This window comes from Vipera berus (genome assembly GCF_964194415.1).
Source record: "Vipera berus genome assembly, chromosome: 2".
NCBI classification, from domain to species: Eukaryota; Metazoa; Chordata; class Lepidosauria; order Squamata; family Viperidae; genus Vipera; species Vipera berus.
The window spans coordinates 279,968,543-279,982,362 of NC_138203.1; the positions used below are offsets into that span (position 1 = coordinate 279,968,543).

The 13,820-nt window shown below is 46.2% G+C and overlaps 1 protein-coding gene across 1 annotated transcript; it reads right to left on the bottom strand.

Moving 5' to 3' along the window:
* Positions 1–943: 943 nt before the first annotated feature.
* On the bottom strand, positions 944–11,750 carry LOC308663015 (uncharacterized protein). The gene is made up of 5 exons (XM_081319159.1): positions 11,168–11,750; positions 9,848–9,968; positions 6,736–6,791; positions 6,204–6,324; positions 944–3,779 (listed from the first exon to the last, which is right to left on the bottom strand). The coding sequence occupies exons 1-5, from the start codon at positions 11,639–11,641 to the stop codon at positions 2,149–2,151; spliced, it is 2,403 nt and encodes an 800-aa protein (XP_081175285.1). The 5' UTR covers positions 11,642–11,750; the 3' UTR covers positions 944–2,148.
* Between the last annotated feature and the right edge of the window lie 2,070 nt (positions 11,751–13,820).

The window sequence follows — 13,820 nt, forward strand, 5'->3', positions numbered from 1 at the left end:
GAATAGATCAACACACCTCAAACAACTGCATTTTGATCGTGGCACAGCCCACTTAAAAAGAAATCCTCCACGTACGAGGTGGTTTGTGCACCGAACATTTTGCCCATCCCTACAATGGATCGGAGTTAAAACCAGAGAGGTAGCACTGCAGCATGGCCCAAACTGAGCGGGAAAGAAAAATTCCCATGCGGTCTTAGCAGCAGTGGAAGCGACCCACAGGAAAAAGCTCTTTCTGCAGTTTCTCAAACGGTGCAACTTCCGTCATTCAGGCAAACTCTTTTGTCTCGCTGCCACCACTAAAAAGGCCCTGCTGCTTAGATCCACCTATGACCCCAATGTCTCACAGAAGCAAAAAGGGTAACTGTCTGTGGTGTTAATGACCGAGGTCCCCACACAGAAGGCAGCCTAGAACGATGGGCGGGTGGAAAACACACACGGGGGAAAAACCAGAAAGGATGGTCCATTCTGCCTGCTCGAGTCATTGGTTTGGCAACGGCAGTTCCCCAAATGTTTTCAAAGTCAGCCTGGAGGAAGAGGATGTGAAGAACTAGATCCAGAGAGGCTAAATCAGGGACTGCCAATCTTTTCAGGGTCTAGCAGCCACATTTTGGAATGGTCGCAGAGCACTGGGGGGGCCCTGTTGCAAAACATCAGTTGGAGGATGCGCCGTGGTGGTGCAGTGGTTAGAATGCAGTACTGCAGGCTACTTCTGTGGACTGCCGACTGTCTGCAGTTTAGCAGTTTGATTCTCACCGACTCATCGTTGGACTCAGCCTCCCATCCTTCCGAGGTGGGTAAAATGAGGACCCAGATTGTTGGGGGACAATAGGCTGACTCTGTAAACCGCTTACAGAGGGCTGTAAAGCACTGTTAAGCGGTATATAAGTCTAAGTGCTATCACCATTACTTCCAATCTACCTTCCATCACAGAAACCCTCTCGGTGATATTGAGCTACAACGTCACACCAAAGAACTCTTCCTTGGGTACCTGCATGCCGATGCCACAAACAAGTATGTCAGGGTTGTTTATACTAGCGACACGGCAACCGGTGTTCCTCCCCTCTGTGGATTCCTATGACCATAGAGCAATTTGGGGAATTAGATCAGGAGTGAAAGATCCGAGTTCAAATTCACCTTCCATCCTGGAAACCTCCTGGTTGATTTGGAGCTGGTTACCTTGCGGAATTTTGCTGGGGAGATGAAATGAAGAGACACGCCAGCAGGGAGGCTCCAGAATCAAAGGCAGGATATAACCCTGATAAGAAAAATCCAGTAAATGGATTGGGAGCAACCACAAAATTCTCCCCCCCACCCCACCCACCCCAGCAATCTCGAATATTGTTGCATTTGCTGGAGAAAGCACACTGCACACTGATTCTGCTTGATTCTCCTGGAGGCCATATCTTTTTCTTCTTCTCAAACCCTGTTTCTGGAAGATTTGGTGGCGCTTATGACTCTCGGTGCAAAAACTGGAGAGTCAAGTATGCTGGCTAGGAGGCTGAGGGAGACTTGGTGGCCAAGGATCAGAACGGGCCTGGGATCCCTGTCTTACAGCAACAAATCAGAGAACTTTGATTAGAACGAGCTACCCTTAGATCACTGGAGCTTTAGAAGCTCAATTTTGTAGGAACTCACAAGGGCTCTTAAAGGGCTATGGATGAGCATCCTAAATTCCTCGCATATTCCTAGCAAACCTATGATAGGGGATCCTTGAATCTTCAACTGAAAGACCTCTGCAATACTCCAGGCATTTCTACAGATCCTCTCGCGTCCCTGGTCCTCATCGAGAAGTGAGATCAATGCGCAAAATAGCGCTCTTTCCTTCTCGCTCCCAAGAATTCAAGTTAAGGTCCGACGGTGGCGTGAGCTGAAGGTTCAAATCCAGTTCCCAGTTCTTCAAAGCAGGGCTGGCAAAAGAAGCCGTCGGAAACACTGGACAACCACAATGGGCCAAAACACCGAAAAAACAAAAATCCCACACATATACACGATTCTAATAACTAATGCAAAGAAATGGAGTCCGTGTTCTACACAAAATCTCTTTCCACAGTGATTTCTGTCGTTTTTCTCCGAAATCCTTCCACGATCAGGGCTTCTCTGTCCTTTTGCCCTTCTCTAAAAAAGAAAAGAAAAGTAATTTTCATACTCCTAGCACTTAAACCCATCTTCACCAGTGTGGATTCTTTGATGTAAAGTGAGGGAGTATGCCCAACAGAAGCTCTTTCCACATTCCAGGCATTTAAATGGCTTCTCTCCGGTGTGAATTCTTTGATGGCAGCTGAGGTATTTGCTGGTACTAAAGCTCTTCCCACACACCAGGCATTTGTAAGCTTTATCCACAATATGGATGCGCTGGTGGCAAGTCAGGTACCTGTTTGTGCTGAAGTTCTTTCCGCACACTAAACATTTGTACGGCTTCTCCCCGGTGTGGATCCTCTGATGCGAGGTAAGGCTGGTGCCTCGGCTAAAACTTTTCCCGCACTCCATGCATTTGAAGGGTTTCTCTCCCGTGTGCGTGATCTGGTGTAAGGTGAGGGAATTAGCCCAGCAGAAGGTCTGTCCGCACTCTAAACATTTGTAAGGTTTCTCTCCGGTGTGGATCCTCTGATGGGAAAGGATGTATTTGCTGGTCGTGAAGCTCTTTCCGCACTCCAGGCATTTGTACGGCTTCTCTCCCAGGTGGATACTCTGATGGGAAATGAGGCTCGTGCGTCTTCGGAAGGTCTTCCCGCACTCCAGGCATTTGAAAGGTTCCTCCCCTGTGTGGATTCTGCGATGCGACGTCAGGCACTGGCGCGTAATGAAACCTTTCCCGCAGTCCAGGCACTGAAAGGGCTCCTCCCCTCGGTGGAGGCGCTGGTGGTAGCTGAGGCTGGTGCTGTGGACAAAGCGCTTCCCGCACTCGGCACACTTGTACGGTTTCTCCCCCGTGTGGATCCTCTGGTGGGACATGAGGTACTGGCGGGTGCTGAAGTTCTTCCCGCACTCCGAGCAGCTGTGCGGTTTCACGCCGGTGTGGCTCCGCTGGTGGTAGGTCAGGCTCGTCCGGTGACTGAACCTCTTGCCGCACTCGGGACACTTGTAGGGCTTCACGCCGGTGTGGTGCTGCCGGTGGTAAGTGAGGCTGGTGTTGTGGATGAACCTCTTGCCGCACTCTAAGCATTTGTACGGCTTCTCCCCGGTGTGGATCCTCTGGTGCGAGGACAGGCTGGTGCTCCTGCTGAAGCTTTTCCCGCACACCAGGCATTTGAACGGCTTCTCTCCGGTGTGGATGATCTGGTGCAAGGTCAGGGAATTGGCCCAGCAGAAGGTCTCCCCGCACTCCAGACACTTAAAGGGCTTCTCCCCGGTGTGGATCCTCTGGTGACAAGCGAGGTACTGCCTGGTGCTGAAGCTCTTCCCGCACTTGGCGCACTTGAAGGGCTTCTCCCCGGTGTGAACGCGCTGGTGGCAGCCCAGGTACTGCCTGGTGCTGAAGCTCTTCCCGCACTCCAGGCATTTGTAGGGCTTCTTGGTGGTGTGGCTCTCCCAGTGGGTGATCAGGCTTGACTGGCAGTCGAAGGCTTTGCCACACAGAAGGCACTGGCTCCATTCGATCCCGTCTTCTATTTTTTCACGGACCGGAAGCTCGTAGAATTCGGTGCTGTAAGAACCCGGAGATTCATCCTTCACTCTGCCAGCTTCAGTTTCTAGTCTCCGCTTGTCCTCCGCTTCGCTTCCGATTTTTCCGAACAATATCTCATAGATTTCTCCATTTTCACTCTCTGGCCAGTCGCTTCCTGGCAGGATGGAGAAACGAAAAGACTTTTGGTAAATTATGAGATGGAGCCTGACATTCTGCATGCATGCATGCCTGTCTGTCTGTTTGTCTGTCTATCTATCTCACTATCTATCTCCGAATCTAATCTCTCTATATATTGTGTGTCTACCTTCCCTTCTAATCAAATCTAATCATCTATGTATCTCTCTCTCTCTCTATCTCCTAATCTAATCTCTATATTGTGTGTATACCTTCCCTTCTAATCAAATCTAATCATCTATCTATCTATCTATCTATCTATCTATCTATCTATCTATCTATCTATCTATCTATCTATCTATCTATCTCCTAATCTAATCTCTCTATATACTGTATTTTCCGGTGTATAAGACGACTTTTTAACCCATGAAAATCATCTCAAAAGTTGGGGGGGTCGTCTTATACGCCCAGTCGTCTTATACGCCAGAAAATCAGCGAGCCTGGGAAGGCACGCCCTCCCCTCTCACTGTGGAGGAAACAGGGCAGGCTGGCGTCTGGCGGGAGCCGGCAGGGCAGTCCTGCGCACGCGCGCGCTCCCCAGCTGTTAAGGAGCACTCCTTAGCAGCCGGGGAGTGCGCCCGTGTGCAGGACTGCCCTGCCGGCTCCCGCCAGATGCCAGCCTGCCCTGCTTCCTCCACAGTGAGAGGGAAGGGCGTGCCTTCCCGGGCTCGCTGATTTTCCGGCGTATAAGACGAAAAATCTTGAAAATCATCTCAAAAGTTGGGGGGGGTCGTCTTATACGGATTACCTACGGCAACACCTGCGGCCGGCGTCAACTTCCCTCCGTCCAGTGCGCTCCCACAGAGAGGGCCTCCTCAGGGTGCCTCCGATCAAAGAATGCTGATTGGTGGCCCCCAGGGGGAGGGCGTTCTCTGTGGGCGCGCCAGACCTGTGGAAAAAACGTATTTATTTGAACAATCTGACCTGGTCTGATGGGTTAGGGTTGGGGTTTTAAACATGTTCTTAATTATTGTTTTAAATTTTAAATTTGGGCATTATATTTAATTGTATTTTAACTTTTATATTCTGTTTTTTATATTTATTGCCCTGTACACCGCCCTGAGTCCTTCGGGAGAAGGGCGGTATAAAAATATAATAAATAAAATAAAATAAATAAATACGCCCAGTTGTCTTATACGCCGGAAAATACAGTATCGTGCATCTACCTTCCCTTCTAATCAAATCTAATCAGCTATGTCTTTCTTTCTTTCTTTCTTTCTTTCTTTCTTTCTTTCTTTCTTTCTTTCTTTCTTTCTTTCTTTCTTTCTTTCTTTCTTTCTTTCTTTCTTTCTTTCTTTCTTCCAAATGGGCTGTGGCCTGGCCCTGGGCCATAGACCAGGGGTTGGGGACCCTTCTGGTAAAGGGTGGTATTTGCTTCTTTAATTAATTAAAATAGTCGCCACGATGTAAAAAAAAATGTCGAGACACTTGAAAGAGTGCAGAGAAGAGCAACAAAGATGATCAGGGGACTGGAGGCTAAAACATATAAGGAACGGTTGCTGCAATTGGGTATGTCTAGTTTAATGAAGAGAAGGGCGAGGGGGGACATGATAGCAGTGTTCCAGTATCTCAGGGGTTGCCACAAAGAAGAAGAGGGTGAAACAATTCTCCAAAGGACCCGAGGGCAGGACAAGAAGCAACGGATGGAAACTAATCAAGGAGAGAAGCAAGTTAGAACTAAGGAGAAATTTCCTGCCTCCAGAAGTTGTGAATGCTCCAACACTGGAGGTTTTTAAGAAGAGATTGGACAACCATTTGTTTGAAATGTATAGGATTTCCTGCCTATTGGGCTAGAAGACCTCCAAGGTCCCTTCCAACTATTCTATTCTATTCTATTCTATTCTATTCTATTCTATTCTATTCTATTCTATTCTATTCTATTCTATTCTATTCTATTCTATTCTATTCTATTCTATTCTATCCCATCCTATTCTACTTCCTATTCCATCCCATCCCATCCCTATTCTATTCCTATTCTAATCTATTCCAATTCTATTCTATTCTAATTTCCTATTCCATCCCATCCCATCCTATTCTACTTCCTATTCCATCCCATCCCTATTCCATCCCTAATCTATTCCAATTCTATTCTAATTTCCTATTCCATCCCATCCTATCCTATCCTATTTTACTTCCTATTCCATCCCATCCCATCCCTATTCTAATCTATTCCAATTCTATTCTATTCTATTCCAATTTCCTATTCCATCTCATCCTATCCTATCCTATCCTATTTTACTTCCTATTCCATCCCAACCCATCCCTATTCTATTCCTATTCCATTCCTATTTCTATTATTTCTATTTCTATTTCTATTCTATTTTCTATTCTGTTCCATCTTATTTTTCTTTCTTAAACTGCACTGTTCCCTGCCCTTTTTCTTTTTCTCTAAGTGGAAACTTACCCAAAGAGGAGGCAATACCACTGTTCTCTGCCATCACATCCCTGTGCAGGGCTCTTTGGTCCGGATCCAGCAGCGCCCACTCCTCCTCGGTAAAAGTCACAGAGACTTCCTCAAGCATCACCTAAAAATGTAGCAAAGAGCAGCTTCTTACATTTAAGGCTTAGCAAAGTCCAACGGGAGGCCTCGAGGATCCAGTGGGACAGGAAACCCTATACCATTTCGGACAAATGGCTGTCCAGTCCAGGTTGTTAAGTCACTCTGGCTTCCCCGTGGACTTTGCTATGTGAGGAGGTCACAAAAGGGGACCCCGTGACCCTGCAACCGTCATAAATAGGAACCAGTCGCCAAGCGTTTGATCACATCAGCACAGGGATGCTGCAACGGTCCTAAGTGTGAAAAACGGTTTATAAGTTACTTTTTTCAGGACAAATTGGTTGAAAGTCGAGGACTACCTCTGTCGGACAGGAGAAAAGTTCTTCGGAATCCAAGGAGGTGAGGCCCAACTTATCTTTCCGAGAGATTATTCCCTTACCTGATCCAGCTGTGCAGAAGGCAGGTTACATCCAGTGGCCAGTTGTGGTTCATCCCCTGGGCGAGAGAGAGAGAGAGAGAGAGAGAGAGAGAGAGAGAGAGAGAGAGAGAGAGAGAGAGAGAGAGAGAGAGAGAGAGAAGATGCAAGGATGATTGACAGCTGGGACGTGGAAAGCAAACTCAGGTTCTGCAATGCAGGTAGACAAGTTTCCTGCCTTAGCAGGGGGTTGGACTAGATGACCTCCAAGGTCCCTTCCAACTTATTATTATTATTAAGTGTGGATGACAGCCCACCTACTGTTCTTCACTAATCCTCTTGCCCTTCTGTGAAGGGTGGGGCCAAAAATGCTTCATCCTTTCCTTTCCCACAATAATCGTGGGAATGGGGCTGGGTGGAGCAAGAGGAGCCGTTTGTCAAGAGTGAAAATTTGGCAGCTAGATGCCTCTTTTCTTTTCATCTTGCCATTAAGAGTAAAAGGGGCGGGGGAGACGATGCTTTCCACTGGGTTAGTTAGAGAAATGAAACTTCTCCAGTTCTTCGGACGTTTGCTGAAAGGTGGCCGACTGGAAACCTTTCAAGGACATTCTAGAGGGTGTGAAGAAGATAGCAGACGGTTCTCACGACAAAGAGAATTTGTTCACATGAGCTATGTGGCTATCTGGGGGGGTGGGGTGGGGGGTTGGCTGGGAATATGATTGTTATATGCTATGGTTTGATGCCTTGGGATTTTAGTTTTCCTTCGCCTATACCAGTAAGAGATTGCCGATTCCTTCGCATCTTGCCACCGGTAAGAGATTGCCGGCGGACGACACCCAGGGATAGGGCCTTCTCAGTGGGTGCGCCTGCCCTTTGGAACCAGCTGCCAGTGGACCTTAGGACTGCCCCCGACCTCCGTTCACTCCGCCGGGACCTGAACACCTGGCTCTTCAAGCTCTCTGGCCCAGGCTGAGAATTTTAATTTTAATTTTAATTTTAATTTTAACTGGGGTTTTATTTGTTCAGGGACGGATATATTTTTTAAATTGTTTTTAACTTTTTTATTTTTGTTTTTAATCACCCTGTAAACCGCCCTGAGTCCTTCGGGGAAGGGCGGTATATAAATGTAATAAAATAAATAAATAAATAAATAGGCTACTTTGGCTCTTTTATGACTCAGGGACTTCAACTCCCAGAATTCCTGAGCCAGCATGGCTCAGCTTGGAAACCTCTCCCTTTCCCCTCAGCATGGCCAGCTCAGGAATTCTGGGAGTTGAAGTCCACGAGTCATAAAGCGGCCTAGGCCAGAGGTAGGCAACCTTGGCTCTTTTATGACTCGTGGACTTCAACTCCCAGAATTCCTGAGCCAGCATGGCTCAGCTTGGAAACCGTTCCCTTTCCCCTCAGCATAGCTGGCTCAGGAATTCTGGGAGTTGAAGTCCCCGAGTCATAAAAGAGCCAAGGTTTTGCCTACCCCTGGCCTATACCCTGCCGTGTATTTAATAAACCAGTAACCTTTTCAAAAATGAAAATAATCCTGGACTTTATTATTTGGATATTTGAGCAGGAGGTTGACACCATCCCAGTTTCCTCTATCCTGGTCCAGTATCTTCACCCATACCCCACCTTGAGGATCCGAGAGAGGGATACTTCAGCCTCCACAGAGAGCTTCTGCAGTTTAAGGGGACCAGGAGTTGATTCTCACTACCTCTAGTCCAGCCCCTTCTCTCCCACACTGCCTCTCCCTACTGCTAAGCTTGTAAGCCGCCCTGAGTCTTCGGAGAAGGGCGGGATATAAATGGAATTAAAATAAAATAAATAAATACATAAATAAAAAATATGAGAAGCCAGCCTTCTGCAAAGTTTCCATAATTGGGCAAACGTGTGTTAACCCTCCCCCCCACCTGCATTTATGTCTTTTGTTTTGAAGTGTTTAAAGGGCAAAAACTTGCAAAGATTTAAAATGCAGGTAGACTCTGACTTATGAGCACGACCTACCCCTACATTTCTAAGTGGGACGGTTGCTAAGTGAATTTTGCCCCATTTTACGACCCTTTTCTTGCCACGCTTGTTAAGTGAATCCTTGCAGTTCTTAAGTTAGTAACGCGACCGTTATAAGTGTCATAAGTCGCTTTTTCCCCAGTCTTGTTGTAGTAACTTTGAACAGTCTCTAGATGAACCGTTGTTAAGTTGAGGACTGCCTGTAGTTTTTCAACCTTGGCAACTTTAAGAGGAGTGGACTCATCATTCCATGCTGGCTGGGGAATTCTGGGAGTCGAAGCCCACTCCTCTTAAAAGTTGTCAAGCTTGAAGCACGCCAATCCAAACCAGCCCAATAAAATACATTTAATTCCTTGTCATCCATGTTTTCTATCTGGGAAAACGGCATGCCCTGATCGGCTGCCTTTGCCTCAATAGCTTTTTATGGGTCTGACTACCTTACCACAACAGCCTTTTAGTGACGGCCCTCACAAAACGTGCCCCAAGTTCCAAAGAGTTGCCTAACCCAGGTTTACGTTTGCATTGACTCAAAACTAGCAAAGTGGTTGGTATATTTTAGCTTGTCGATCAGAAGATCAGCAGTTTGGCGGGTCGAATCCCGAGTGCCGCATAGCAGAATCTCAGTCTTGGGTTCAACTAGGTAAGTGCCGATACTTTGTTTCCTGAATAAAATCTTCTGAAAGGAAGAAATCCTTGCCTTGCAAGTTCTTTTAATTGGTTTCATCTATTGCAAGGGTAAGGGACGTGGTGGCTCAGTGGGTTAGGACGCTGAGCTTGTCAATCAGAAGGTCAGCAGTTTGGCGGGTCAAATCCCGAGTGCTGCGTAACAGAGTGAGTGCCTGTTACTCGTCCCAGCTTCTGCTAACCTAGCAGTTCAAAAGCATGTAAAAATGCAAGTAGAAAAATAGGGACCACTCCGGTGGGAAGGTAACAGCGTTCCGTGCGCCTTTGGCGTCTAGTCATGCCGGCCACATGACCATGGAGACGTCCTCGGACAAGCGCTGGCCCTTCGGCTTTGAAACGGAGATGAGCACCGGCCCCAAGAGTTGGAAACGACTAGCACGCATGTGCGGGGGAACCTTTACCTTTTACAAGCAAGAGGTAAACACCCAAACAATGGCCTCCAAGCACTTACCTAATGTAATGGCTATCTTGTCCACTTCTTGCTTGACCCGCCTTAAGGGGGGCTTCGGATGAGGCCCGGGTGGGTTTTTTTGTACCCTGGGAAAGTTGGTGGGTTCTGTCACAACTCGGTCCTCCAAAGGAAAAAGAAAACAGTAAACTCCAAACAGCAAAGACGAAATAAAAAAAAAATTGCAGAAAAGAGGGGGGAGGGGGGGAAAGTCTGGTTGAATATTCACCATTAATATTGTAACTTGTATGCAGGCAGTCCTCAACTTACGAACAAAAACCGAGCCCAAAATTTCCGCTGCTAAGCAGGACAGTTGCTAAGTGAGTTTTGCCCCGTTTTATGACCTTTCCTGCCACAGTTGTTAAGGGAACCCCTGCCGATGTTAAGTCAGTAACGCGGTTGTTAAGTGAATCTGGCTTCCCCATGGACTTTGCTTGTCAAACCGTGGCAAACCTTCTGGGACCCTGGGACAGTGAAACCGTCATAAATATGAGTCAGTTGCCAAAACCACATTTTGATCATGGGGATGCTGCAACGGGTGTATGTGAGAATAGAATAGAATAGAATACTCTTATTCTACTCTATTTCTATTTTATTCTACTCTACTCTTAGTCTACTCTGTTCCTAATTCTATTCTATTCTACTCTACTCTTATTCTATTCTATTTCTATTTTATTCTACTCTACTCTTAGTCTACTCTGTTCCTAATTCTATTCTATTCTACTCTACTCTTATTCTACTCTATTCCTTATTCTATTCTATTCTATTCTATTCTATTCTATTCTATTCTATTCTATTCTATTCTATTCTATTCTATTCTATTCTATTCTATTCCTTATTCTATTCTATTCTATTCTATTCTATTCTATTCTATTCTATTCTATTCTATTCTATTCTATTCTATTCTATTCTATTCTATTCTACTCTACTCTACTCTACTCTACTCTTATTCTACTCTATTCCTTATTCTATTCTATTCTATTCTATTCTATTCTATTCTATTCTATTCTATTCTATTCCTTATTCTATTCTATTCTATTCTATTCTATTCTATTCTATTCTATTCTATTCTATTCTATTCTATTCTATTCTATTCTATTCTATTCTATTCTATTCTATTCTATTCTATTCTATTCTAATTCTATTCTACTTACTCTATTCCTATTCCTATTCTATTCTGTTTATTCTTTAATCACATTTCTGAAATCAAAACTTTCTAATACATCTTTTTCTTTTAACTTCTCAACATACATACTTCGGTTTAAGCCCCTCCCTCCACGCTACTCCCCTCCCTCCAGACAATAATCAGGGCCCTGTTCTCACCTGCTGCCTTTTCTCCTCCGCTTGGCTTAGCAGGAAGCCTTCGGCCAAGGCCACCGCCTGGGAGCTGGTCTCTGCCTTACATTCCCGCACCCAGTTCTTCATCTCCGGTGGCAGGACGGCTAGGAACTGCTCGAGGATCACCAGGTCCAGCATCTCAGCCTTCGAGCGTTTCTCCGGCTTCAGCCACTGGTGGCAAAGATCGTGGAGCTGGCTGCAAAGCTCTCGGGGACCCTTATCGTCCTGATAGGCAAACTGCCGGAAGTGTTCTCGCTGGACGTCGGAACCGGGCATGTCCTTGATCAGGGCTCTCTGCACCCCTGTCTCACCAGGTTCTCCGCTGCTTGAACCCTGAAGAGGACAAGGGGTTTTTCTGGCCTCTGGGCAGGCCGCCGATTTCTTCTTCAATCTGTGATCTGGCTCGGCCTGTGACGTGGCCACGTTTGGCCTGTCCTGCAAGGTCATTCCCGACGACATTGTTCCAAGGCCTTCTCTTCCCAACAAAAGAGTGGCCCCAACCAGCAGGGGGCGCCAAGTCCTGCCGAGCCCTTAAAAAAGGGCTTTGATGGGACGCTTGCGACAGAGGACACTGTTATGCAGCCCAATTGCAGCTGTTTTCCCAGCTCCTCTGCCTGCAGACAAGCGAAAAAAACAAGACCTGATTCACATGTTGCGGGTAAAAAACACACAACAACCCTGAAATCCAAGTTAGCCAAAGACGACCGCTGCATTCACATGATATGATCTGCCTGAAGACAGAAATCACATTATGGCTTACTGGGGAACTTGGATTGCCACCCCCCCCTCGCAGACTAGCATCTTCCCCACCACAGTGAGAAAGGGCAATCGTAACTTCAATGTTACCTCTACAACAATCCTGAGAGGTAGCTTTGACTGAGAGAAGGCCTCTTCAAACCCCTAAAAGAGCTTTCATGGCTGAAAGGGGACCAAAACCTGCATTTCACCGTTCCTAGTCTGGCCCTTTCCCCCTTGTCCTGCACTGGCTCTGGGGATGAAGGGAGGGGGACTATCCAAGGATAGGCACCTTTGAGAGCTATCCCCACATGCTTCAGATGCAATTCTTGGCGCATTTTCCTGACCCACTTTTAAGGAACAGATATCTGTATGTACATAGTTTTAAGGCAGGGGTCCCCAACCTGTGGCCCATTTGGAATCGGGCTATGCAAACAAGTGGGTGTGCCAAGCTTGAAGAAGCCTCCTACTGCTTCGGCTATTTCGGTTTCTTGCCTTGTCTACAGGCCCAAGGGGAATGGAGGAAGAACATAATGTGTATTGCAAGCTGTGGAGCTGCTAAGCCTGAGAACTAAGATCATTCAAGATTTTGTTTTCCGAGAACTGAAGATTCTTTCTCATAATAATTGTCTGAAGCTTAACTGGGTAATGTGGCCTGTGATCTCAGGGGGAAGGAAGGGAGTTTCTAGACTTTTAATGTACTGACTTGGTGCCAATTTACCCAGAGCTGGTTTTCCATTCATCAGTACCAATATGCTGTGCTCAATAAAGTTTTGCATTAGAGATTGGAATGTCTCAGCTGTGTTTACTTCGTTGCGATCATCAGTCGGAACCTTGACAGGGCGAGCACGCATGTGCGTGTGTGCAGCTCCACCTGCACGAGGGGCAGGCAAGTGTGTGCACACGCGCGAAGCTCCGTTCGTGCAAGTGGCATACGTGCATGCCCGCCATTTGTGCAAATGGAGCTGCGCACGCCTGCCACTTGCACGGAACCATCCCCTCTCGCCATCACCGCCGCCGCCGCTTCACAAAGCCAGCAAGATTGGGGACCATTGTTTTAAGGTACAAATGTATGTACCAAATAGGTGGTAAGGAAGAAGAGTCAGTGAAAAAGGGCTGAAATGCCTTTACACCCACACACAAAGTATGAGGAACAAACAGGGTGAACGAGAAATCCAGGCACATGAGGACAGATACCATATTGTTGCCATTAGGGAAATGTGGTTGGATGAAATCCATGAATGGAATATACAGCTAGAGGGATTTAAATTGTTTAAATTAAAAGAAAGAGACCTAATATAAGAAATAACTACCTCTCGACAGAAGCATGGTAGAACAATGATGAAAACTGTCTTAAATGCATTTGGGTAAATATAAAAGAAAAAAAAAACAATGACATTGCTGTGTAGGCCATCTAACCAAACAGAAAATAGATGAACTTTTTGCTAGTCAGTTAACAAAGGTATGTAGGAAGCACATCATAATAGTAATGGGGGACTTCAACTATCCTGACATCAACTGGGAGACAAACTCTGCACCTAGTGGAAGATCAAACAGATTCTTGACAAACCTAGCAGACAACTTTGTCTACCAAAAGATAGAGAAGGGAACTAGAGGGTCAGTCATACTGGAATTAATTTTCACTAACAGAAATGAAAGGATAGAAGGCATTGAAGTTACAGGAACCTGGGGTGGGGGGAGTGGCCATGTAATATTGGAATTCAACATTATGCACAAATAAGCAACAGAACAGTCAGACTAGAATCTTGGACTTTAAAGGAGCTGATTTCAATAAACTCAGAGAGAACTTGGGAAGGATTCCATGGATGAGAATCCTGAGGGGAAAAAACAACGCAAGAAGCTTGGGAAAACTTGAAAAGTGAGATTATAAAAACCCAGTCTA

Bases quoted from the DNA above. Each gene is read 5' to 3' on its own strand.
- LOC308663015 (XM_081319159.1), bottom strand. From the start codon at position 11,641: ATGTCGTCGGGAATGACCTTGCAGGACAGGCCAAACGTGGCCACGTCA. The intron at 9,969-11,167 runs GTGAGAACAGGG...TTTCCTTTGGAG, and splicing joins CGGAGGAGAAAAGGCAGCAG to GACCGAGTTGTGACAGAACC. The intron at 3,780-6,203 runs GTAAGTTTCCAC...CCATCCTGCCAG, and splicing joins TGGTATTGCCTCCTCTTTGG to GAAGCGACTGGCCAGAGAGT.